This window comes from Balaenoptera acutorostrata, chromosome 6, assembly GCF_949987535.1.
Source record: "Balaenoptera acutorostrata chromosome 6, mBalAcu1.1, whole genome shotgun sequence".
Lineage (NCBI taxonomy): Eukaryota > Metazoa > Chordata > Mammalia > Artiodactyla > Balaenopteridae > Balaenoptera > Balaenoptera acutorostrata.
In genome coordinates this window covers 22183075-22210093 of record NC_080069.1, presented here as the reverse complement: position 1 = coordinate 22210093, position 27019 = coordinate 22183075, and the positions used below count along the sequence as shown (strand labels likewise).

The 27019-nt window shown below is 42.9% G+C and overlaps 1 protein-coding gene across 2 annotated transcripts; it reads left to right on the top strand.

The window, feature by feature from the left end:
* Window positions 1-2542: 2542 nt before the first annotated feature.
* On the top strand, window positions 2543-16295 carry NFIL3 (nuclear factor, interleukin 3 regulated). Of its 2 annotated transcripts, none has more exons than XM_057549001.1 (2): window positions 2543-2786; window positions 14427-16295. In XM_057549001.1, exon 2 carries the CDS (start codon window positions 14606-14608, stop codon window positions 15992-15994), a length of 1389 nt encoding a protein of 462 aa, XP_057404984.1. In that variant the 5' UTR covers window positions 2543-2786; window positions 14427-14605; the 3' UTR covers window positions 15995-16295. The 2 variants fall into 2 exon arrangements, with proteins under 2 accessions (XP_057404984.1, XP_007193486.2); XM_007193424.3 differs by lacking the exon at window positions 2543-2786 and adding an exon at window positions 4296-4434.
* Window positions 16296-27019: the final 10724 nt, after the last annotated feature.

Genomic DNA, 27019 nt, shown 5'->3' with positions numbered 1-27019 from the left:
AGGCCCATGCTGATGTCTTACTGGAAGCCTCCCCAACCTGAGTAATTTGTTTCCTGTTTCAGGCTTTATGCTCCATTTACTCATATTAATCTGCAAGTGCTTGCCTAGTCTGTGAATGTTCTAGGATATAACATTGGACACATCACCTCTTGAGTCATGCAGACAGATCCATCGTCGTTTTGTTTGGTGGTTTCCTAATCACCAGGAGGAGCTAAAGAGTTATTTTCTAAGTTGGTATCACAGATGTCTTTTACACCTCACCTGATTTCCAAGTTAGATGGCAGTTTAAAATGATGCACAAATATGATAGAGGCACAATCTAGAATACCCTCAAGTAATTAGAGGAGCATCAGGTTTCAAAATTCAGCATAAAGAACCAGTTTCCAGGTTCAGAGAATTCCTCCACTATCACCAACTGGGGTGACTCCAAGCATGTTACCTACCTTTCTTGAATTTCTAAGTTGTTTTCTATAAAGCCATTTACTACTCATTCTACAACAGCTCTGGAATTCTATGAAATTATTTAAAAAGCAGAACAATGTGGAGACTATCTTTCGGGGGGGTATGCTCTGGGTGGCTCTGGATTTCTAGGAACTAGCTGCATTTCTAACCCTGAAAAGGTAACTGACATGCATATGGTTTTAATTTCATCTAAGAGAGATTTTCAAAGCTATAATGGGCATTGTGAGGATTTGGAAAAAAGGAAATGTATTAGTAAAAGTGAGAAAAGTGGAAAATATAAACCAAAATCAGGATTCATTTTCATCAAGGGAGTCAACTCTTTGGAATAAATGTCTAATAGAGGTGACTGACTCAAAAGCCATACAGAGATGTGCTTCTTGAATTGGCAAGCATCTGGAAAGGTGGATTTGGGAAAGACGCTAAAACTCATATTGCATGTCTACGTTTTCAGAGCCCTGTTGATAAATCTACACTTTATCAGATGAATTGTGAACATGGGTGTGTTCTGAACCACAACATTGTCCTTGGAGAACAGTTTGAAATGTGAAGCCTTCCAGAAACCTGATACGTGATAAGCATGTTTAAGCATCAGTCTTTGGGTACTTATAATTCTGTAATATGAGAATGGGGAAGATAGAAAAGAGACAAATTAGCAAGCATATTTTCTATTGATGATGTACTTCGGTGATGGTAACTGGGGGAGGGGGGTGTTCACTCTACTTTGGTGTTTAGTTCAAATTTTTCTTTTTTAAAAAAGTGTATTTTTATCATAGGAAAAAGAAGTGGAAAGTCATGGAAGGCATTCAGCCCAGCTCCCGCCTAGTCCAAGCAGAGCAGGAGGTCCTTCTGCACCTGCCACATTCTCTGTTTGGGCAAGTCTGTGCGTCACTGTCAGGAATATGGCTCCTTTAGCAAAGGCAGGCACTGCCGCTTTAGCTGTAAATGCGCCATGTGTGTGCCACGTGCCTTCACAGTCTTTAGCGCTATGATTTAAGTCGCCGCGAGGTGCCCTTTCTCCCATTTCTTTAGGTCTCTTACGTAGCCCGGGAATTTGGGGGAGAAGACAACCACATCCAGTTAGAGGGAGAAATGACAGACTTGCTCCTAGCTTCGAGATTAAGAAAAGAGATCCTGAGCGGCCGTCTCAAACCCCAGCAGCAAACGCCAGCGGGCGTTACCAGCTGGGCGAACCCCGCGGACCCGCACCCCGGGCAGCCACTCTCGGCGTGGCCGAGGAACGAGGTGGGTGGGTGCCGATGGACCTCAGCCAGCTTGGTTTGCCAGTCGTCTTACGCAACAACTTTGCAGCCATCATCTTCGTCCTAATAGTGGAGGGGGCGGTGTTCGTGCGTCGCGCTTTCTCCCCTCCATCCGCCCCCTCTCTCCGGGCAGTCGCGCTCTCAGGGGAGACGCGCCGGGCTTTGTAATCTCTGCCTACGCAGCACCGCGGGGCTCGGAACGGCCGCCCGGCCCTCTCCCCTCTGCTGCTCGCCCCGGCTTCTGGCCGTTCGCCAGCGCCCCCGCCTCCCCTCTCGCCCACCCCAAGGAGGAGGGGTCCTCCCGGAGTGTGAGGGGAGGGGGAAGGCGGAGGTCCCTGCCACGCCCGGGCCGCGGCAGCCTGCGGCCCTCGGCCCGGCACTCGGTCGGCAACAGGTAGCTTGGCCGGCTGCGCGCTCGGGGAGACGAAACGCGCGCCTCTGCGAGTGAGCGAGGGTCGCTGGGCTCAGAGAGGCACCTCGGTGACCGAGAGGGCGAAGGAGGCGGTGAGGGGAGCGGGAGAGTGAGGCGGGGGTCTCGGGCCCCTCCCCATGCTCGCTCCGGTCGAGACGGCCGCTCCGGCCGTTGCGCAATCCTGGAGCGGGGCGCAGAGCGCCGGGCGCTGGGCGTCCTGGCGCTCGGGCGGCGGCGGTGGCAGCGGCCGGGAAGGGACGCGGGCTGCCGGTGGCGCTGCCGGGATGGGGAGTGGGTGGGGGCGGGACGAGGGCGGGGCCTCGGAGAGCCTGCCTCCGCTGGCCGCGGCCATTGGCGGCGGGCTGGGGGCGGGTGCGGGCTCGGCGATTGGGGCCGGGGCCGCCCGTCACGGCGGGCTGGCGGTCGGCGACGTAGCACCGCGCTCGGAACTGACCTACTAACACACATCTCCCGGCGCGGCCACGGCGCCCGCGGACCCGGCGCGCCGCCCGCCTCCCGCGCCGCGCCCTCGCCTCCGCCTGCCGCCCCGGAGGCCCGGCCGGACCCTGATCCCCGAACGCCGCCGGCTTCGCTCACGGCCCCCGTTCTTTCTCCCCGCCACCCCAGCTCGCCGCCCTGAGAGCAGGAACACGGTAAGCGCTCCGCCCACCGCCGGCCCGGGCCCGGCGCCCCGCTCCCCGCCCGCTCCCGGGGCGCGCGGCCGGCTGGCGCGGGGCGCGGGCCAGGCTGTGCGCGGGGTTCGGCTGTGCGCGGGGCTGGCTGGCGGCTGCGAGTGTGCGCGGGGCATTCATTACATAAACTTTTGCTGCCTTGTCAGGAGGGGACTCGCCACCTTAAGGTGGCTGCTTTGATTGCAGCGCCCTCGCTCCGGCACGTAGTCCGGGCTGGCTTGCGCTCCCCCCGCTGCTGTTGCATAATGTCTCCTGATTTCAGGAAAATTGATGTTTTGATAGAGAAGAGCGCCGGGGAGGCTGAGCCGAGGCTGAGCCTTCTCGTGGGGAAGGGCAGCGCTCTTTCCTTTCTCGTCCCTTCTGCGGGGCTGGCGGCGCGGAGAGGAGGGGAGCTGAGTAATGGGGAAGAGTCTTGATTTTCTCGTTGAGAAAGAGCGTCGGTAGCGTGAATGGTGACGGCATTCGGAGAATGCCTGCGCTGCGTTTGTTTGTGTCCGGGGCTGAGTCTGCACAGACGTTTTCCACCCTGTTTGTCGTCAGCGTGTTTTACCAGCGCTCGGGGAGGTTGTGGGATTTGTACTTGCATACATTGCATAATCTGCCCACAGTGAAATATTGGCAAGGATTACGGGCTGATGTGGGAATGTGCGCGTACGTGTGCAATGATTTGGTAATTTTAGCGCCGCGTTGGATATTGGATCGTTACTTACCTGTATACTTACGTCCCAAATAAAAAAGATGTATTTTTAAACACTCCTACAAAACATAAAAGGAAGAATTCCTCGGTTTGTATTCTGATCTTGGATACTACCCGAGCTCGTCCCTTAGGTGTTCTGAGCTATTATCTTTAAACCTGGGACGAACCATTGTGACGTTCACCTCCCCACCTTCCTAATTTTAATGCATCCCATTCGATCAGCCCTTTTTCTCACCTTATTGTCATTGCTTTTTCAGACACAAGACAGATCACATAATAGTTTCCTGGAAATGTTGTATTATGTAACGGACGAATTTGCTGGCAGTGAGCACAGGAAGAGGGAGCTAATTACGTGATTTTATAATCTTGCTACAAAGAAAGTAGGACGATCTCAGCCTTTTAAAATGTCACTGTAACAGTTTTTTTTTTTTAAAGGATATTTTAAACAGGAAAGTAGACAACTGGGTAAGCATTGAGTTTGCTCATGCAGCCGAATGTGTGTCTTTTGCCCTAAATGAAATGTGCGTTCTTCTAAATTTAGCCCTATCACATTTTAACAATTGTGGCCTCACAGCGCTATTTCTGGCGTTTTCTCCAGGGCTGTGTGCAAATACAAGTTCAAGGCCATTTGCTGTAGTTTTAACTCCACGCCTTCGGAGACCTTTGATAAGATTGTATTTTTAGGAAGGCATTTCGCAGAGCCCGGTGACTTGCTGGATGCCGACTCCCATTTATCTTTTTAAAGGACACTTTAGGAAAGTGCTGTTCCCTGAGAACAGCAGGGGATGGCCGAGTGTCATCTTCTGGTCTTGGCTTTTGTAAATAACAGCAGTGAATGGGGTCACAGTATTTGTTTAACATCGTATTTTTATTTTCTCCAGACCAGATATGATTTATGGGAAACAGATATAGGTTAGTAGATTGTATTTTTTTGGTGGATATCCTAGTTTTATTCGTGTGAGGATTATATATAATGAATATATAATGTACCCAGATTTTAAATTTCTCCCTGGACTCTTACGTAGTGTGTATGTGAGTATATGTATATGATGGTGTGTGTATGTCAGATTTGTTTTCCCCTAATGTAATATTAAAATAACTAAAAATCAGGGTTGTGGACGGTTTTTCGGTGGGAGGGGGGCAGAGGAGGGGACGTAGTACAGAGATTCACCTCTGGAACAAATTTATCACCCCAAGTAATTGAAGTCGCTTTCCAAGAAGCTAATATTGCTCCAGGCCCTGAATGTCAGACCCCGACCTACTTTGGAGCGCAGGCCGGGAGCCCCGGGCCTGCAGGGGGCCGCGTAGCGCCACCTTCCGATCGCGACCTCAGGGGTGCTCCCTTGCCACCCGGCCCGCCCCTGCCTCCTGCGGGCCCCTGGGGTCTGGGGGCGATGTGGGGGTGGCGGGCGCGGACCTCGGTTAGCAGCAGGGAGCGCCCTTGGGCGGCGCTTGGACGGGGGCTGCAAGGCGGCCTGTGCTGCTCCTCCTCGCCCCCTCCTCACATTCCTTTGTTCTGGCGCGGGGGTCCTGGCGGCGCCAAGGCCCCGCTGCGCCGCCCACCCGGCGGGGGCGGGTCCTGGGGAGGCGCGGGGTGGGGGGGGGCGCGGAGGGACCGCCCGGGACCCGAGAGTGCGATGCGCTCTGGGTTCGCTTGGGCAGGAGGAGGGAGGGGGAGGACGGGAGGGCAGCCGGAGCAGCGGGAGGGGAGCCAGGAGAGCGGGAGGGACAGGAGGGACCCAGGGCGAGGCCGCTCCGCAGCTCCAGGGGCCTGCCTTATTGCTTTTTGCGCGCTGAGCTTCTGAGCACCGCAGGAACCTTTGTTCGGGGAGGCTTCATTGTATGTCGGAGCCGAGGGCTTCTGATTCTCGTGAAGTGAAAAAGACCTAAGAAAACCTCCAGATGTCAACAGACCACAAAAATTGGGGGGAGGGGCGGTCCAGTGTTGGTGGTGGTGACGAGGAGAACCCCATCTTGACTGTAGCCAGCCGAGTAGATGTATTTTTTTTTTTTTTGTAACCTTTATGTGGTCAAAGGCTAGAGTAGAGAGAACTCAAATCCCCCGAGTTCAAAATTTTAAAAAATCAAAACACTTGTGTGGATGCCGCTGTCCTGCTATATACGACTATAGTACTTTCATCCTGGCAATAAGTCTTCTGAGGCTGTGCTCATGCAATAAATCGCAGTGAATTCAGGGCAGCGTCACAGATGTTCTCTGAAAGCGCATCAGCGCAGAGCTTGTTGAAAAGTTGGCTTCTGTGGGATCAAATCCTACACCCGATCCCTAATGGTTTCTCTCTTAAGTTTCAGGCCAGTCAGTAGTTAGGAAACAGTGAAGTGCTAAATAAGAACACAGGCTGTGGGCTCAGAAGAGCTGGGTCCCAGGCCCCAGCCTGTGATCTTGGGCACTGCCCTGATTTCCATAGGCCTCCAGGGTAAACTGAGGGAATAAAACCTGTTTAGCTGGGCGGTTGTGGGGAGCTCAGTAAATGCTTCCTGTATAAGTGACCAGGAACTATATATATATATATATATATATATATATATATATATACACACACACACATATATATATACATATACATATTTTAATAAAGGTATTCACCTTCATTTTTCACTGCCTAAGTCTCTGTGCAATAAGGAATAAAGTTGGAACTAAGCCTATAGTTAATGATTCTTCTTGGGACTTCCGTGATAGTCCAGTGGTTAAGACTTCACCTTCCAATCCAGGAGGTGCAGGTTCCATCCCTGGCCAGGGAGCTAAGATCCCACATGCCTCGGGGCCAAAAAACCAAAACACAAAACAGAAGCAATATTGTAACAAATTCAATAAAGACTTTAAAAATGGTCCACATCAAAAAAATGTTTAAAAAAAAAGATTCTTCTTGAAATACTGTACTTTTTTGTTCTAATAATGATTAATTTTTTTCTCAAAACTATTTGCCATTACGTTTGATGGTAATTTTAGTTTGAAGGGAATTCCTGACAGGATTGCAGAACCTCAGACTACCCAAGTCATTCATTGGGTTAATGTTTGGGGGAATTGTTTAAAGGAACAGGGAGAGGTGAGTTGATGGTAGCAGGAATGGTGTAAAAAGTGCCAAACAGCTGCCTTTTTTCAGTTCCCTTTACCTCTCTGTGATGGTTTTCCTGGTCCTGGATAATCTCTGCATCTAAAAATCTAGTCTGAGATCAGAGGCTGGTTAGACCTCACAGATGAGCTATGTTGGGAGGGAGTGTGTGCAGCCTGTATGGTTAAAACGGTAGGACATGCCCCAACTGCTGATGGTTGGCCCTTTTGACTAACACAGAAGTAAATTTCGTTTGGTTTACCCTTACACTTGCAACATAGGGCAGTGCTTCACTAAGAATTACGAGAGGCAAAAATTAGGCCTAGAACTAATCATCATCATTGTTTCCTTGATGCTGCTCATTCTTCAGAAATGAGATGAAGAGCTAATATTTGCTAAACATGTACCCTGCCTGTGCCAGGCACTGTGTTGACTGTTCTGTTATCGTCCCCATTTTAGACATGAGGAAGTGGAGGCCAAGAGAAATTGATTAGCAGCCCAGGCCAGGAGCCTGAAAAGGGGATTGGGGGTGGGGGTGGGGTGACCCTCTGTCTCTGTCCCTTCCCTGAGTGTGAGTGCAAGCTCACTGGAGTTTTTGAAACAATTTCCTTTTCTGTGTTAAAGACTTATCTTTGCGAAGTGCAATTATAACATCACTATGATGCAACAAGCTGAAAATTAAAACCCTTTGTTCAGGCCCTTTCCCATGTTGAGCAATGTGCCTGACTCACCAGCTGAGTGGATATTTCTAGTTGACCTTGCTTTGGTCCATAGAGTCCGTTCTGAGACGTGAATGTGATTGCAGCATGGAATGGAAAAGGTGCAGTCATATTGCCGAGGCTTTATTTTTACCCTAGTAAAATCACACATACTTCATTATTTCCATTGTAATCCAGATGGCATTGATGCTGTTCAAAGTTGTTTATTTTTAATTTGTATTAAGGAATGAGAGCACACTTGGGATTCAGTTCAAAATATGACAGAAACAATGTAATTGAAGTTTCCTTTAATATTCATTTCTTGTTTTTGTAAGGTATGCCTGTATTTCACAGGGTTAACACATTGTTTGATATCCTGTTATTTTTCTAAATTATATTTGAGTTGATTTTTATCCAGATTGGACTTGTATAAGAATGTCGAAAGACATTGACCTTTGATCACAGACATTACATAAGAGTTTTCCAGTTTCAAAATGAGCTTGTATTGCCACCCCCCCCAATTATCTCTCAAATTTCATTACAAATACCTTTGTTGTAGTTAAAAAATTACTGTTTCTCATATGGTTTTAATTAGAGTATGCTAGCTTGTTTTTATGGTAAGAAAGTTTAGTAGGGATTTACTAGATGCCTTTCATAATAATCTGTGCTTTGAGGACTCATTTTCATTGGAAGCAGAATGATGTTTATAAGCCTTTTAGTTATCAGAACATGGTGTCTTTTATTAATTAACTTTCTAGGGATCTAAAGCTGGAGTTAAGTAGCCTTCAAATAAACACTAAAAATAAACATTTAAAATAATTTATTCTATTCATGAGGCACATAATAGATGACATTTGTAATCGTCTGCTCACTGGGAAGGAAAGTGAACAAGAAATTAAAAAGTCAAGCTGAGGAAAATTGGAATGATTCTTCAGTATAATTAGGGACATTCAAAACCTTGCCCTACCATACCATTTCCTCAACCAACTCTGCATGCACCCCATTTTTCCCATCATTATCCCATGTTGCATGTAGTCTGGTATTACTTACCTGTTGCAGAATTTCCTATAACTGGGTAACTTCATAATTACCCATGTCCCTTAAGATTTCAAATTAGTTGCTAGACTGATAAATTATCTTTTTGAAACTTTCAAGAAAACAAATGGTCCCCATTTTGAAGTGAATGCAGAATTTTTCATAAGGCATTAGTATTTCATCACCCCCATCCTCCCAGTTCCCCTCCCTCAAGCCTTGAAGTTGTTTGGATGTGTTAGCATCTATGCGTTTGCCCTGAGCAGTCTTCAGAATATTTTCATTGAGAGTTAGATTACAAACAGTAGCCTCTTTTTATAAAAGAACGTCAGGTCGGGGCTTCCCTGGTGGCACAGTGGTTGAGAATCTGCCTGCCAGTGCAGGGGACACGGGTTCGAGCCCTGGTCTGGGAGGATCCCACATACCGCGGAGCAACTAGGCCCGTGAGCCACAACTACTGAGCCTGCGCGTCTGGAGCCTGTGCTCCGCAACAAGAGAGGCCACAACAGTGAGAGCCCCGCGCGCCGCGATGAAGAGTGGCCCCCGCTTGCTGCAACTAGAGAAAGCCCTCGCACAGAAACGAAGACCCAACACAGCCAAAAATAAGAATAAATAAATAAATAAATAAATAAATAAATAAAATAATAATAATTTAAAAAGTCAGGTCATACTATTTCATATTTCAATCCCTTAAATTATATCAATGCTATAATAAAATGCAGTGTTGTCATCATATTTATTAAGTTTAAATCTAATTTTCAAGTAGTCCTTTGTTGAGGATGAAAGGGCAAGAAACTTGAAATATTTTCATTTATCATAAACTTGCTCTGGTTTTGACACATTCATTTGCAGAAGTACCCAAATAGAAAAAGTAGGCCAGTTTGTTGCTATGATAGGATAGATTTTGGCAAAGTGTGAAAGTCTGTTTATGTGTGTGTTCATAGCTTGATCAACTATACATTTCTCTCGGACTTCAGAGTCTGTGTTACTAGATACAGAATTATATTATTAATGGTAGGCACTTCACTGGCACTTAAAGAGGTTTAACATAGTTTTCTTAATTTAAAAAGCATTTTATTTTTCAGCCTGATTAGAAAATCCTCATGCAACTTCAGTGTTTCCTTAGTTTTTTTCATCCCCCACTCCCCCCTAGATTTTATTTTCATACATGAAAAGAAGTAAAGCATTTTATTGAAACAATCATGTCATAGATTTTACCCACAGGAAGAAAATGTAGGTTAGCATTTGCTAGTATTACTAGTTTAAAGAGCTGTGAATTGATTCATTAACTTTATTTTGTCACTAAAATGGCACTTATCTCAAAAATGAGCAACTGCCTCTTAGTAGAGAGATGGTTTGTAGTTGAACATAAAAGAATTTTTTTCTTTAATGGTATCTATACTATACCTCTGAGGGTGTAAACAGTACCTTCAGAGAGTAGAGGGAAAATGAGGTAGTTCTATGAAAATATTTCCAAATCATTGGGCACATCAAATAGTATTTCATCTTGTATTGGCAGAATGTTAAAATCAAAGTATAAAATAGAAGCAATTTGCAATCTCTTTAAAGAGATAATAAGGAATTTTTCTCATAGATTTTAGCGTCTAAGCTATTAGTAAGATTTTAGATGCTTGAAACAAAATGTTTCTCCTCTTCTTGTTTTGTAACAAGTTTGAATTGTCCACCAAGATTTCTCTGAGAGATGTGTTGGCAGCCAGAGAAGATACAGGTCTGTCATTGTAAACATAAGTCATAAGGTCCCTCCTCAAAAAGAAATTTGGGCTAGAATTTGTGTTGTAAAGCTTTATTCTTTTAGAGAATTTTCTAAACCAAATTTAGCTTAATTAAAAACAATATTTAGGTCATCTGACTTAAATAGACTTTAAAATCTGGGTTTATGGAACATAACTCCTGCCTGTAGAAATAGTGTGATGTACTACGAAAAAGCATGAATTAGCAATGGTACATCCGAGTTAGGTGTGGGAAAATATGTCATTAGAATGTGATGACTCCTCCTCTTAAAATTTCTCCTTTTATTTGTGTTTTTGAGAAGCACCCATATTATCTAATGCGTGTAATGAAGCTGATCGTGCTGAACACACCAGCATCATAGAATTGTCATTTAGTGTCAGTTACTCACCAGAAAGGAAACTAGTGGTGACTGATGTAACACAGCGTTAGTGGTGATCTGAAAACATGAGGCAGAGGTGAAATGACTGTTAAATTAATCATAAGGGAGAACACTGGAATCTGAAATAAAGTCATTAGTTAGTTGAGCATAAAAACTGATGTCTTTAGAAGGCATTGTAAACCACCTTTCCATTCACTTTAATTTAAATTTATTGTTGAAGGGCACAAATAGATTCTTTGCCCTCAACATCTCTGCCCTCTAGTGCCGCATGGTCTTGGGAAAGTCACTCAGTCTCTCTGTGTTTTAACTGCCCTCTCCCACCATGTTGAAAATGGATACATTTTGGTTGTGTACCAAAAAATCACAGGTGACAATGCTAATAGCTATAATTTTTTTCCTTCTAATTATTTCAGCATGTAGGTTTGCCCGGAGATTAAAATTTTAGCAGAGATATGAAAATTTAGAATGTTTTCTCAATTCATTAAATACTTGCAAGCTGTACAACAACTCTGTGGAAGCCGGAAAAAAGTTCCAGATGGTACCTTTGTTGTCTTAAAGAAGTTCTGGCAGCATCTAATAGTGCTTTACTGCCCCCAAAGTCACTTAGTAAATGGGGATATATTACCCAGAAACGAGAGTAACACAGAAAGGAACTGTATGTAAATGAGATGCATTGCAGGGATACACACCAGAACAACCCTCTGGGAGTACAGGAATTGGTGCTGTTAGAGGAATTGGACTGGGGTCAGGGCTGTCCTGGAATCTTAGCTGTGCCGCTTAACTAGCTGTGTGACACTGGGCAAGTTGCTTAACTTCTCTGAGCCTTAGTTTTCTCATCTGAAAGTGGTTATTATGAGGGCAGTGAAATAATGACAGGCCAGGCTCACAGTGCCTGTTGCATAGTCAGTGTTGAGTAAATGGCACCTGTTATAATTGTTTTTATTATCACCATACAAAGAAAAAAGCAGTGCGGCTAGAAACAATGTGATATGTGCACCAACCCCCCATGATGGCGGTGCTCCTAGCACACCCCTGGATGAGCGCTGTATTCACAAGCCTGTCTCCCACCAAAGACTAAGGGGTCCCTTGGCTCTTGGGAGTTTGATTCTTCCTTCCCTCTTTATGTGCCCACAGTCTTGCTCAGTGCCAGGTATATAGTAGGTGCTCCATATGTGTTGAATAAATCAAGTAATGAATAAGAGAAGCTCTCTGTTACTAAGTTAAATATCTTTTTTAGAATTTATGTAATATCAGATTTAAAAGAATGTATCAACAAAGTGTTTTTGGTGCAAAGCTCTCTTACATAAGGTAAATGAGTGACTGTCAATCAGATGTTGAGCACCTAATAGGTTCAGTTTGTTGCTAGGATACAAATATATTAATTTGCACCCTGAACTAATTTGCCGTCTAGTTGGACATACAAAACAAACATGTAGGAAGATACACATTGTACAAAATCAGCACCTCTCTCTACAGTTTCTCGCACTGCTGATAAACTCTTTTCAACACTGCAAGGTTATTTGATAAATAATATTACAGAAAATATCCTAATGTCGTTATGGGGTGATTTGCTGGTGGAATCATAGAGGCAGTTAATATGTGCACATGTAGGAAGAATCCAGATTCTAGTACAAATAGTGAAATTCAAATAGGAAGAAGATTAACTGAAAAGAAATGAGATTTTTCTGCAGGTTTTGAATGTACCAACAAAGTCGTAGAGATGACGAAGTGGACATACAGTACTTAGACACCCAGAAGAAATGGGTTAAGAGATCTTAGGACATTTTTGTTAAATGGAAGTAGTGTTATTTTCTCTATGCAGTGTGGCAAGGGCTGCCTGCCCGCCCTCACTCACACTGGGCTCAGCGCGATTCTTTGGACCAGGAGATTGAAAAGAGTCCCAACTCACTCAATGTAGGTTTGAAATGATGAAACTATATGAAATGATGAAAGAATGAAAAGTTTAGGAAGAGTAACTAACACAGAATGGTGGGGCATTTCAAAAGCACAACTGTAAAAACTCATAGGTGAGGTGAAATGTAAAAGGAATGTAATTTTTTTTTTCCAAGGAAGGGACAAATTAAAAAATGCATGGAAGAGTCTCAAGTGGAGAAAATACTCAGAATAATAGTGTGCAAGGAACTGCATAATGTTTTAAAAAACAGTAGTATCTGGGGATACAGTGGAGATTTAAAAACCATCTTGGAAAAGTTCAATGTAATTATCTTCCTGGAACTGGAATTTTTACTCTGCTTCAACATTCATTTGATTTCAGGGGGGAAGACTTAACTGAATTAGGGACTACAAATTCTTGACAGGAGGGAAGAATCCATTCAGTATATTGAGGGAAAAGGGGTTTTCATATCAGAACAAGAAACCTAACTTGAAATATAGGAAGCAGTGTTGTTTACTAAGTGATAACTAGGAAGCTCCCCTTTCTACACCATCACGGCCTGCTGTGGCAGACTCATTGCCTTCATTTCCCATTAAAGCTATATTTTCAAAAACAAACGGAAGCTCGGTATTTGTAATCACAAGTTTTGCTAAGTTGCAACTCACTGTTTCTATTGGCTCAATTTGATGGACAGAAACATGGCATTAAACCTTATTCTTGATGATCCTGAAATTATTACATCATTCCTTCTATTTCTTCTGGAAAAGACACAGGAAGCTGGCCGTCTTTTCCAGCTGATAAAATTAAACGTCATTAGTCATTATAAAACTATGCACAAGAAAGAAAGACATAAAACAAAAACATTAAATCTTTTTTAATAGGGCAGGAAGAGTGCCATATACAGATAGTGCCGAATGAACAGTTGTCTTACCATATCTCCTTTATGAAAGTATTACCTACTGGAAAATTAAGCAGAGAAGCCCTGTCCAGGAAGACAGATCCAAAATGACCACGAGAAGATTGTTATTGGAACTTAATATGGATTTATTATCTCCTGTCAGGCCAAGTTCAGATTATAAATATGTCATCAGTGGAAAAGGAAGCTAGTTGATGGTTCTATTTTTGAGTTCTTATATTTTGTTTGAAACTAATTAGTAAAATGGAAAGCAATTCTTTCCATAATTACATTCTCTTGGTTTAAAATAATTTTAAGTTTCAAGAAGGCAATGTACTTTAAAAAAAAAAATCCCTTTGAATAATAAGCATTTATTTTAGTCTGAAGCTACTTTATCAATGAAATCTATTGTGACAGAATTGTCAGGACCAAAAAAAGCACTGTGGATGCTTCAATCTTAAGTGAATGATAAATCAATTTGAAGGAACCAGAAAAAAAAGAACATTTCTAACCTCATAGCACAAATGCGTCAAAAGAGATGGCTTTATTGAAAAGAGTCCTTTTCAGGTGTGCTGAGTCACTTGGCAGAATGACCGTGACATCAGCCATATAAGAGATTAAACAACTACAACTCAGTTGTTTGTGTGGCTTTTATTTTTATTTTTGTGGCAATAAAAATTTAGCTCCATTTATATTTGAGTCCATGTAATTACAGAATTTGTTTACTGACATTAAAGGGGTTTACTTGGAAAAGTTCCTTTTATGAGGTGAGCTTGTTTGCTTGGCAGTGATATAAGTGCTATCTAAAAGTATTCAGAAGCCCCACAAGATGCAAGTACTATTTAAAAACTTACCAACCAGAGGCGATCTGTCATTTCCTTCCTGTAATGTCCTATCCCCACATGCCCCACCCCACCATTTTTTCTCCTGAAACACAGTCTTCCTCTGTTTTTCCCTGGGGCAGATGTGTTTTTTTCTCTCACTGTCCTGGACCACAGGTCTCACTGTGGACTTGTCCTTTACAACTTTGCCGTATAGGTATTTGAGTGCTTATTTTCTTTGCAAGATTGTAAACTCTTTGAAGGGCAGAAATATCAACCCTCAATGCTTCGTGTACTTTCTTGTACATAATTGGTAATAAATATTTACCAAATGGATAACTGTTTTTCTTCATGTATTGCAGGTAACCTAGAAGACCCCTACTCCGTTCAGTGAGAGGAGCCCAAGAGCTTTATCCTGGATGGTAGAACAAAAAGAAGAAGAATATTGATGGATTTTAAACCGCAGTTTTTAAAGCATTTGAGAATACTGAGGAAATAACTTCTTCTCCTGCACCGCATATATAGGTTAAGGTTGTTTCTGATGCAGCTGAGAAAAATGCAGAGCATCAAGAAGGAGCAGGCATCTCTTGATGCTGGTAGCAGCGTGGACAAGATGATGGTGCTTAATTCTGCCTTATCCGAAGTCTCCGAAGACTTGACGACAGGGGAAGAGCTCCTTCTCAATGAAGGAAGTGTGGGGAAAAACAAATCTTCAGCATGTCGGAGGAAACGGGAATTCATTCCCGACGAGAAGAAGGATGCCATGTATTGGGAAAAGAGGCGGAAAAATAACGAAGCTGCCAAGAGGTCTCGGGAGAAGCGTCGACTGAATGACCTGGTTTTGGAGAACAAACTCATTGCACTGGGAGAAGAAAACGCCACTTTAAAAGCTGAACTGCTTTCCCTAAAATTAAAGTTTGGTTTAATTAGCTCGACAGCCTACGCCCAGGAGATTCAGAAACTCAGTAATTCTACAGCTGTGTATTTTCAAGACTATCAGACTTCCAAATCCACCGTGAGCGCCTTTGTGGATGAGCACGAGCCCTCGATGGTGGCCAGCAGTTGCATTTCTGTCATCAAGCACTCTCCACAGAGCTCTCTGTCTGATGTTTCGGAAGTGTCTTCGCTAGAACATTCGCAGGAGGGCCCTGGGCAGAGTGGCTGCAGAAGCCCAGAAAGCAAGTTCCAGGTCATCAAGCAAGAGCCGATGGAACTGGAGAGCTATGCCAGGGAGCCCAGAGATGACCCGGGCGCCTACCGAGCGGCCGTGTATCAGAACTATATGGGGAGTTCTTTTCCTGGCTACTCACACTCTCCCCCTCTGCTGCAGGTCAACCGATCCTCCAGTAACTCTCCAAGGACATCAGAAACCGATGAAGGTGCAGTAGGAAAGTCATCCGATGGAGAAGATGAGCAGCAGGTTCCCAAGGGCCCAATCCACTCTCCCGTCGAACTTCAGCGTGTCCACGCCACAGTGGTTAAGGTTCCAGAAGTGAACTCCTCTGCCTTGCCACACAAGCTTCGGATTAAAGCCAAAGCCATGCAGATAAAAGTGGAAGCCTTCGATCACGAATTTGATGGCACGCAAAAACTTTCTTCGCCTGTTGACATGACGTCTAAGAGACATTTCGAACTTGAGAAGCATAATGCCCCCAATCTGGTACATTCTTCTCTCACTCCCTTTTCAGTGCAAGTGACTAACATTCAAGATTGGTCTCTCAAATCCGAACACTGGCATCAAAAAGAACTTAATGGCAAAACTCAGAATAGTTACAAAACTGGAGTGGTCGAAGTGAAAGACAATGGTTACAAAGTCTCTGACCCAGAGAATTTGTTTTTGAAGCAGGGGATAGCCAACTTGTCTGCAGAGGTGGTCTCACTTAAAAGACTTATAGCCACACACCAAATCTCTGCTTCGGACTCTGGGTAAAATTACTACTGAACAAGCTCTGGGCATTTAGAGATGTCATTTGCAATAGATAGTACATTTTGTATTAGGCTGAATTTTCACTGGACTTGTGATGTCATTTCACTGTAATGTTCACATGTTGACTGTTGGGTGTCTTTCTGTGCACAAATTATTATGAAGATTAGACTGTGTTATCACTCTGCCTTGTGTATAGTCAAATAGTCCATTGCAAAGGCTGTATATATTGAACATTATTTTTGTTGTTCTATTATAAAGTGTGTAAGTTACCAGTTTCAATAAAGGATTGGTGACAAACACAGAACTTCTGCTCCATTGCACTTAATTTTATGGGAAAGAAAGAGCAATTTAAGTTACAAAAGTAGATACTGTATTAAGATATTCTGCATTTTACTTATTTGGGGGAATTTTCTCCCATCTATAAGGGAAAACCAAAACATAAGTTCAACACATAATATTTCTTTTTCTAGTTTGGCCCAGACTATGATAAGTTTGAAAACCTTCCAAAGAGGGAGAGTAGCGAAGAGGGGGTGGGGAATGCATTTTCTTGCATTTGAGACTAGTAATTTACTAAATTACTCCATGGCCATGGTACCTCCCCTATTAATTGCTAATGATAGCTATTGTGGTGAGTATGTTATATTTGGATGCCCTCTTCCTTAGTCATTTTGTCTTATAATTTCAAGGATCTAAGATGTAGCTTGGATGATGTTTAAGATGTTACTCCTTAAAAATAAAGAGTGACATAAGCAATTCCAGACTCACTAGGAACCAAAGAAAAAGTCCAGTTATACTGTGACACTTCTGTTTCACGATGTCAACTGAGGAAATGCTACCGCCTCGCCCTCCCACTCACATGGTTCCCCAAAATGATGGAAAATGTGTTTGAAGCCAAATAAATCTATAACTGTACTAAAAAAGTAAGAGATGGAAGCCTTGGAGCACCATAATTTCGTAGGAATTCCCAGAAAGATGGCTATCAGGTAGGCCTCGATAGGGAGGAAGCTGCAGCCAGGAAAACACAGAGGCCCACATGAGTCACTGGACACAAGCAGAGGGAGGGGAGCCTGAATGGTCAGCAGTGGGGCTGATGGGGAGGCTGCAGCAGAAACAGCTGAATCTCCCGTCCACCAGCCCAGGACGAGGTGAGCAGGAGAAGGGACTGTGGTGGGGCAGATTCAGAGAGGCAGGCTGTGTCCCAGGGCCAACATGTAGAATACAGACCTGTGTGTCCCCTTGTAGCCCACCTACAGCACATCCCTCCTGTGTCCAGCAGTATCTCGTTATTCTTCTTATTTTATTATTGTACCGACTTTATAAAGGAGAATACTGAGACTCTGAGAGGTTAACTTGCCAAAAACTCTCGCAGCGCCCATGGGACCAGGACGAGGCAGGCCAGCCAAGTATTGTCTGACACTTTAGCTTTTCCCCTGATATAATCAAGGGAGATGAGACTAGAGAGTTTCTCTAGCCTGCTGGAAAGAAGGGGGCAATCAGAGGTGTCCAAGCTGTAAGTGCCTTTTCTATGCAAATTAGTGAAAGTGCTATGTAAGCATCTACTCTTGTCTGGCATCATAGCTGTGTAATAACTCTTTTCCATCTTCAAGGGGCAAATATTCCCAAATAAAAACAGCTAACATCTGGGTAGGTCTAAAAAGTTATGCTTGATTTTTTTAAAAAAAATGATAGCTATTGAACTCATTTTTGAAAACTAGAAATTACCTCTCAAAAATGAGAATCATTGGCAGCACCCATTTGCTTTTCGGTGTGTGTGTGTGTGCGTGTGTGCACCCTTTGAGGGGCAGGAACTGGGGCTTGTTTAGGAAGTAGTACAACCATTGGAGTGACATTGTACAGTGTCCACGAACTACTCGCACCAGAAAAATTTAAGAAAAACTTACCAAGGATGTGAAATTATGGGATACTCAAGATTCCAGTGAAGACAGAGAAATAAGAAACAATTCAGAATTATGAGCTATAGTTGAATTAGAAACGTGAACTAGGATGTCTTATGGGAAGGTAAGATAGTTTAAAGACTTTGGCAGCATTTTCTGCAGAGCTAGCTTACACTGATTCTAATGGATGTAAGGAAAAAACAAATTCAAGAACTAATGGAGATAAGTGGTAGCAGTCTTGGCAAAGGAGAACAGGTGACATTAGAAGGTGACAAAGAACATTACTTAAAAAGTCAAGAGGGCGTGCAGCTATCTCCACTGAGCCATCATGTTGGAGATTGCCAAGGCATCATTGCTGTTGTTGAGTATTGATAACGTTACTGGCAGACGAATAGAAGTACTTCATAAAGTAAACTAAATAAGCGAAGTAACCCAGACAGGTATCACTGCCATTTTTCATATCTCCATTTTGTCAGCCTTATCCACTTGAGAAGGAAAAGGTTACTTTGGGGAAAGTGCTTGAATAAAGTCCAAGGTTCTGGAGGTCAAGAATAAGGCCCTTTTGAAAGCGCACAGGAATGAAATCCTGAAGATAGGAAAGGCGGGGAGAGGAGGTCATTCAGTAACAATACACAGCAATTTAACAAAAGGGAAAGGAACAGCAGAAGCCTCAGAATGAATTACTCTTGAAGTGAGCAGATATTTCAATGTAACAAGTCTTTTAAAAAAGTTATTCTAACAGCTGTACCAGATTTCCCAGGAGAGAGAGAACTTTCTTCTTGAGAAAATAGCTTTGGTGCACTATTGGGGTCACAAGGGAAGCCCTAAAAGCAATGGTGTCGGTAGGTACTGGGCACCAAGAGGAAGAGATAGGTTGCTTTGCAGAGAAAGTGAAAGGAGATGGGGTTGGGGAGTGGTTTGCACTTCTCAGGGAGCTACTTTTGAAAGGATGGGGGTAGAGAGAAAAGAGGAAGGAGGGAGGAGAGAGGAGGCCCAGGTACGCCACTGATGAATATGTGTGTTAGAAAAAATGTTAGAAAAAACATTTCTAACGTTTCCTTCTCAAATTGTCAGTAAGTCCTGCTAGGCTCTCAGATGCTTTTGTGAATGGATTTTTGTTTGTTTGCTGGACTTTGTATCTGGATTAGCATTCTGCAGAGCAAGGCAGCTCACCTGGGAGTAGGGGGATGGGGAAGGTTGATGCCCCCAGGAACCTGCAGAATCTAGAAGGGGACTTGGACCTTGACCACCCACGTAACTGAGGCTGGGAGACCACCTTATTGGGATCTCGGGGGTTATGGAGGCCCTGCTAATTATCAATAAATACGATTTGCCTCTAGACACCCAGTTTTCTGCTGCGTTCTATGGAGGAAACATAGCAAAAAGAGACAGTATCTCCTCTTGAAGAGTTTTGAATTTGCTTGCGACGGAAAAACCAAGACACTAAAAGTGGAAACAACCAATAGACATTACCAAGAGGTAGAATGTGTGGGAAAGAGTGTGCCTGTGAGAGAAGGTGGACTGCAGCCACCTCGAGGGCCTGAGGGACATCCCAGCAAGAAAAGAACAGGCTGAAGGGGGAATTAGAACTCGGACCGCCGGGAATAGCTGAGAGCAGGAATCATCATCACCGCCACTGGGGGTGGTGGTGCAGGTATTCTGCATCCCCGGAGAAGTGAATTCATTTAGAAGATTGGTAAGAAATTAAGTTCCAGTCCTGGAATTACCCCTGATTCACTTAGGAGTGGCTGGAGGAAAACGTAATCTCCTAACTGCCCACTGAAAGACAAATTCAAGTGTGAGGTCAGGAGAGCAGGTGGGCGGGGGTGAAGGGAAAGATTTGAGGAAGGCCAGGATGAATGTGGGAGAGGGATTCATGGTCGGTGTGTAAAGGGTGAACAGGAAAGGGTGCTGTGGATAGACACGAGCAGAGATCTCCGAAGCTCCCAGGTTGGGGGCTGGGCTGAAGTCATGCAGAGCTGGGGTGTGGGCTCCCAGAGGTCCACTGGGCAGGTTAGAGTGGACAGTGTGAGCCTTCCCTGCTCCTGAACAGTTGCCGAGGTCACGACCTCACCTGCCGCTCTGAGCCGCCCTTGTGCCCAGCCTGGGCAGGGATTGAAAGTGACAGAGCATTTGCACGCATCTGTATCGCTGGGTTGGAAATGTCCTAAGGGTGCTGCGGAGCCACCAACTTCCACTCACTCTTGAAGTCTGGACTCATAGCTTCTCCCCGCAGGTCCCCTAGTCCTGCCCAGGTGTGCACTGAATTCTCTGGAGAAAGAGGATGGGAGAAAGTTTAGAAAATCTGACAGTGCTGGGAGGAAAAGAAGTAGTGCAGGACAGACAGAGACCCGAGAAAAACAGGAGGTTCTCTGCGAGGCAGTCGGTCCGGACCTGCCAAGAAGAAATGGACCAGGCAGCTCCTGGTAGGAGAAGGGGGCTATGGTCCTGCACTCCAGGAGGTAGTGGCAGTTGGGTGGGACACCAGGAAGCTCAGCAGGGATGGAGTCGGTGAGGTCAGCAGCAGCAGTTTTCCTCCTCAGAACTTATCCAGAACAGCTACATGTAAAAGAATGAAATTAGACCACTCCCTAACACCATACACAAAAATAAACTCAAAATGGATTAAAGACCTAAATGTAAGACTGGACACTATAAAACTCCTAGAGGAAAACATAGAAAGAACACTCCTTGACATAAATCAGAGCAAGATCCTTTTTGACCCAGCTCCTAGAGAAATGGAAATAAAAACAAACAAATGGGACCTAGTGAAACTTAAAAGCTTTTGCACAGCAAAGGAAACCATAAACAAGAAAAAAAAAGACAACCCTCAGAATGGGAGAAAATATTTGCAAACGAAGCAACTGACAAAGGAGTAATCTCCAAAATATACAAGCAGCTCATGCAACTCAATATCAAAAAAACAAACAACCCAATCCAAAAATGGGCAGAAAACCTAAAGAGACATTTCTCCAAAGAAGATATACAGATTGCCAACAAACACAGGAAAGGATGCTCAACATCGCTAATGATTAGAGAAATGCAAATCAAAACTACAATGAGGTATCACCTCACACTGGTCCGAATGACCATCATCAAAAAGTTTACAAACAATAAATACTGGAGAGGGTGTGGAGAAAGGGGAACCCTCTTGCACTGTTGGTGGGAATGTAAATTGATACAGCCACTATGGGGAACAATATGGAGGTTCCTTAAAAAACTAAAAATGGAATTACCATATGACCCAGCAATCCCACTACTGGGCATATACTCAGAGAAAAGCACATTCAAAAAACACATGCACCCCAATGTTCATTGCAGCATTATTTACAATAGCCAGGTCATGGAAGCAACCTAAATGCCCACTGACAGACAAATGGATAAAGAAGATGTGGTACAGGTGTACAATGGAATATTACTCAGCCATATAAAGGAACGAAATTGGGTCATTTGTAGAGACGTGGATGGACCTAGAGACTGTCATACAGAGTGAAGTAAGTCAGAATGAGAAAAACAAATATCGTATATTAACGCATATATGTGGAATCTAGAAAAATAGTACAGATGAACCGGTTTGCAAGGCAGAAATAGAGACACAGATGTAGAGAACAAACGTATGGACACCAAGGGGAGAAAGTGGGGGAGGGGTGGGATGAATTGGGAGACTGGGATTGACATTTATACACTAATATGTATACAATAGATAACTAATAAAAAATTTTTTTTTAAAAAGAACTTACCCAGAACTCCTAAGCTGCCACACCACCAGCCTTTTCCAGCAGGCAGTCATAAAATCGCTTCTTTTTTCTCCTACAATCTTAAAATCACATCACCAAACGATATGACAAATACAAGTCAGAAATTTAGCTGAAAAGCTCTGACATGACCACATATATCATCAGCACTTTCTGGATGCTTCACCAGTAATGAATTGACCCAACCAGGGTTACTGAGAAGGTGGATTGCAATGAATCTATTCTTGGTCTTGTATAAAGTAGGATAAATGTCACAATACATTATGTTTTGCTTCTTTGATTTGTAGTTGCTTTTGTATTGTAGGCCAAGTGGCATCTGGGATCACATCTACATCACCGCTGAGAGAAATTGTGATAATTATTTAGATAATTCAAGTGAAAGGATTCTGAATTTTTTGTTATTGTAAATGAATGTCTTCTTCAAAAATCAAGATAATTGCCTTTCCATGAATATGCAAATTAGGCCTAAAGCTTGCAAAACACACAGAAAACTCATTTTCCTCAGGGAGGAGGAATCATTTTAGCACCTCCTTAGAGTCATGCAATAAAGCAGAAATGAGGACAGTGTCACTCTTGTGTTCATTGAGTTTGAAAGTAAATTAACCTCAGGCCAGAATGTTCTGTGATGGAGAAAAGTGTAATGTAATAACCGATGAAAGCAATAAACAATGGCTAAGCAGAAGGAAATACAAGCAATTACTAGAAACTACTACTTTTTGTTTGTCACTGCCTACCATTTTTGCCAAGTTCTCTGATGCCTAAGTAACGTGAATAGGGTGCCAAAATTGAACTCTGCCTTAAAAATACAGTAATATGTATTTATGATGAAGGCATAATAGAGAACTAATAATAGGTCATTTTCCTGAGTATGCCTTTGTAAGAACTCAGGGTGTGCTTTAAACATATAAAATTATGGTGTGTGCCAAGCTAAAAGCACAAGCAGAATTTCCTCTGCACCCTCCTTTCTCATCCCCACCTCATCCTTCCCCACTCCCACCAAGACTGGAGAACAAGGTGATGAGGAAACCAGGGTTCAGTAACAGAAGATGCCAAAGCTCCATTCAGAGGCATTTTCTGCCTGTATTGACCGGAATTGTTTTGCCTCAGGAAATGTGGCTGGCCAGAGTAAGGATATGGGTGCTCTGGGCTTCCACACAACGCCATCAGTATTATCTGTACTTCTGAGAGCTCTTACTGTGTCCATCATAGAAATGTGGAGTTAACCTGCTGTACAGAACCAATAGGATTTAAGGATATCTATATCTATTTCTCTATCTATCTATCTATCTATCGAGAGAGATTGATTGAGACTTATTATGAGGAATTGGCTCATGAAATCATGGGGCCTGAGAAGTCCCACAGTCTGCTGTCTGCAAGCTTCAGACCCAGGAAAGCCAAGCCAGTTGTGTTGAATATAACCATCTGTTCCCAAGGCCTGAGAACCAGGAGAGCTGGTGAGGCAAATCCCAGTCCGAGGGCAGAAGAAAAGATGAGATGTCCCAGATCAAGCAATAAGGCAGAGAGAGAGAGAGAGAGAAAGAGAGAATTCTCCCTCTACCTTTTGCTCTAGTCAGGATCTCAGATTGGATGAGACCCATCCACACTGGGAAAGGCAATCTGCTCTACTCAGTTCACTGATTCAAATGTTAACCTCATCTGGAGATACCCTCAGAGACACAGTCAGAATTATGTTTAATCTGGGCACCCTGTGGCCAGTCAGTTGACACATAAAACTGACTATCACACCTGCCCAAGCTCACAGAATTGGCAGGTTGGGGAGCCAGGATGTGATTTCAGGAGCCATGTTCCTAACTGTGGTGCACACTGCCTTATATTCCAACTAGTCGTGCTTTATTATTTATTTATTTATTTATTTATTCATTTATTTATTTATGGCTGTGTTGGGTCTTCGTTTCTGTGCGAGGACTTTCTCTAGTTGCGGCAAGCGGGGGCCACTCTTCATCGCGGTGCACGGGCCCGAACCCATGTCCCCTGCATTGGCAGGCACATTCTCAACCACTGCGCCACCAGGGAAGCCCGCTAGTGGTGCTTTAAAAGGCAGAAAGAAGAAAGAGAGACTTCCCGGTGGTCCAGTGGTTAAGACTCTGTGCTTCCACTGCAGGGGGGCATGTGTTCAATCCCTGGTTGGGGAATCTAAGATCCTGCATGCTGCAGGGTATGACCAAAAAATTAAAAAAATTAAAAAAGAAAAAAAGAAAGAAAGAAAGAAGAAAAAAAACATAATAAATATTTTACCCCCTTGGTTTAGGGCTATTTGCCTCATATTTGTGTGGTACTACAACTGTCCCTTAACTTCCAACTCTTCTTTGTATATATATATATATATATATATATATATATATATATATATATATATAATTATACATATTACATATATATATATATATATATATATATATATATATATATACCTCATGCCCACTGCTGCAGATTGATCTCCACTCGCTTTTTAAAAACCTCAGTAGGCCCTCTCATTAACAAATAGTAAACGTCAAACTCTATTTGGCCCTCAACATTTTGGCCAATACTAATTTTCCAGGTTTATCTCCTAGTACCTGTGAATTTCAAACTGTGGGTTGCAACCATAATGGATTGTACCATTAATTTAATAGAAACTAGTCAACTTTTCAAAGGAAGGAATAGACAACATAACAATACAGCATATGTATAAGTGTAGCACTGGTTTTGTGAAACAGATATCCTTATAGGTTTCCATTCATGCTGTAAAATAGATCTCATTATAGGTCAAGTTAAAGCATTGTGAAGCCATGCCTTTGTACCACTGCTGTCAGCTATTCTTCCTGGAGCCCTGGGTCCCATGAAGAGGCTCGGGGCCCATGGGAGGCAAGGGAAGGGGAACAAGGCGACTAGGCCCCTTTAAGTAGTACACCGCTCCTCTTTCTCCTGGTGCTGAGCTTCTGCCTCATAAAACGGTCTGCTCTTCCTTCTTCTGTCGAATTTCTATAGCACTTATCTGCCCTGGTGTCAGTCACATCAAGTCTTATATTATTTATCTTTTCTCCAGCTGAAACAGGTGACCGCCATCGAAGTAGCATTATTCAAAATAAATTCTGATACAAGAAAATTAGAACTAAGTTTTCAAGACGATCACTTTTATCAATTAGATAATACCTATGATGTGCTATTACTGCTGTTACTGATTTTTCCATCTAAAAATTAGGTCTCATGTTGTACACTTAAAACTAATATAATATATCAATTATATCAATATCTCAATAAAAAATAAATTTTATTTTAAAAAAGATAAAAATTAATTCTTTGATATTGTACCCCTTAAGGAAAACTTGAGTAAATTAAGTAAACCGATCAGGCTCTGAAAATGCAAAACAAAACTGTTCTAGTACTGGGATGGCCAAAAAGTTCGTTCAGGTTTTTCCAGAAGATGTTAGGAAAAACCCGAACGAACTTTTTGGCCAACCCAATATTTTAGACCAGAGATTTCTGTTTATCTCATAGTCTTAGCTTTAAAAAAAAGTACATCCGTCCATCCATTTATCTATCTGTCTATCCATCCATCTGTCAATCCAATTCCGAGACACACACAAGCACACACACACACACACACACACACACACACTCAGAATGCATGTACTAGAGTCAGTTAAAACATTAAATGATAGTGAAGCTTAATGTAACTTATTTTGGACAAATAAAAGTAAAAAGAAATTCCATTATTTTCCCTGCATCACAGAGGATAATCTTGTAATATCCTGAGAATTATTACCCCACTTAAAGACCACTGCTCTGCGTGAGGGGGCACAGAGGTAGAGGGATAATAGCTCTTCATTTACTTGATGAATCAATTGGGAGTATCTTTTTAATTTTGTTTAAGGTATATTTTAGGACCTCAGTTCAAAACTCTTCGACGTTCTGAATTTTAAAGATATACACCCATCCCTATTTATTCTTCCCTCTATTTCTTCTCACTAGCCGGGATTTTAGGAGGTAATATAGCCTTATAAATATTTTAAAAGTTTGAACTATTTTGGATGCCTATACTATATTTTGGAATTGAAGCTGAGTTTCATAAGGTGCCTAAGACTGGTCTGTTAGTAAAGTGAGCAAGAGAGTCATGGGCCTGCCTGAGTCTCTCCCAGGGGTCAGGGAAAGGCTGCATCACTGAGTGAAATTTAATGAGGCAGTGGGAACTACATAAAGTCGGGCTTTGAATCCATCAGGAGTCGTGTTTATTCAAGGTACTGGACACCCAATTATGGAATAAAAGGCCAAAGAATATAAGGACCCCTTTAAAAGCTGTAAGTCCTCTGAGGGCTGATGTTCAAATAGGCTTTGGGAAAATAATCACCTATTAAAGATTTTTGCGGGGAGCATCTCTGAACTAATCTCTTAAAGAATACCATCTGGTCTCTGCACTTAGAGCTTCTGTAAAATGACAACTGACCCCAAAGTCATTCTCTTTTGCTATGTTCTGCTTTGGGTTCCAGCAGCCTTCCCAATAATTATAAGATATTTGTAAGATTCACCATCTGTTACTGTTCACTATATGTTAGGCTTCTGATGTCATAAAAATACTAGTTACTTTAAATAGTACAGTTTTAAACTTCCTATCCCCATTTGTGACTGTTTACTAAGGAATCCTTATTAAGCCATTAAGTAAGTATGATCATTTATTATTACATATTTGTTTTTCTATAAATGAGAGCAGCTTGTCTGTAATGGTAACAGAATCTTCAGGAACATCTGCTTTGGAGTTAACTTCTAATAGGCCTCACGTGTAACAATCTGTTCTTCATGTACGGGACTCAATCACTGCTTGAGTCCCTGAGAAAAGATGGCACCAAATCGACTACTGCTGCTTCAGTTTATACTATTTTTAAGTCACTTTATTTTTGGCTATAGATAGTCTCTTCTTGAAACATACAAGTTATAAGAATTCCCCAAAATTCCGTTTCTATAGTAAGGCTAAACTATTAAATTAGGGTAGACATATATAGTAAATTCAAAGGATGCATTTTTTGTGACTATTTGAGGTAATCTTGCCTCCTTGAGGAATTCCCACAAGGAATCAGCGGACCAGAAATCTAAATTAAAGTAATCTTTTATAACATACAGGACAAATATCTGCAGAACTTTTGTTGTGTGATTAACTGAAGTAGCAATTCATTTGCAAGCAATTTTACACACGGTTTAACTTCTGGTTTAACGTCTTAAAATACAAGTGTGATCAAGCCAGTATTCTGGTTTCTTGCTGTGTAGACTAAGCTTTGCTACTCAAAGTGTGGTCGAGGCTCCTGCAGCAAGGACCTGACATAGAAGCTTCTAGAACCACAGACTCTCAGGCCCCACCCAGAATTAGAATCTGCATTCTAACAAGA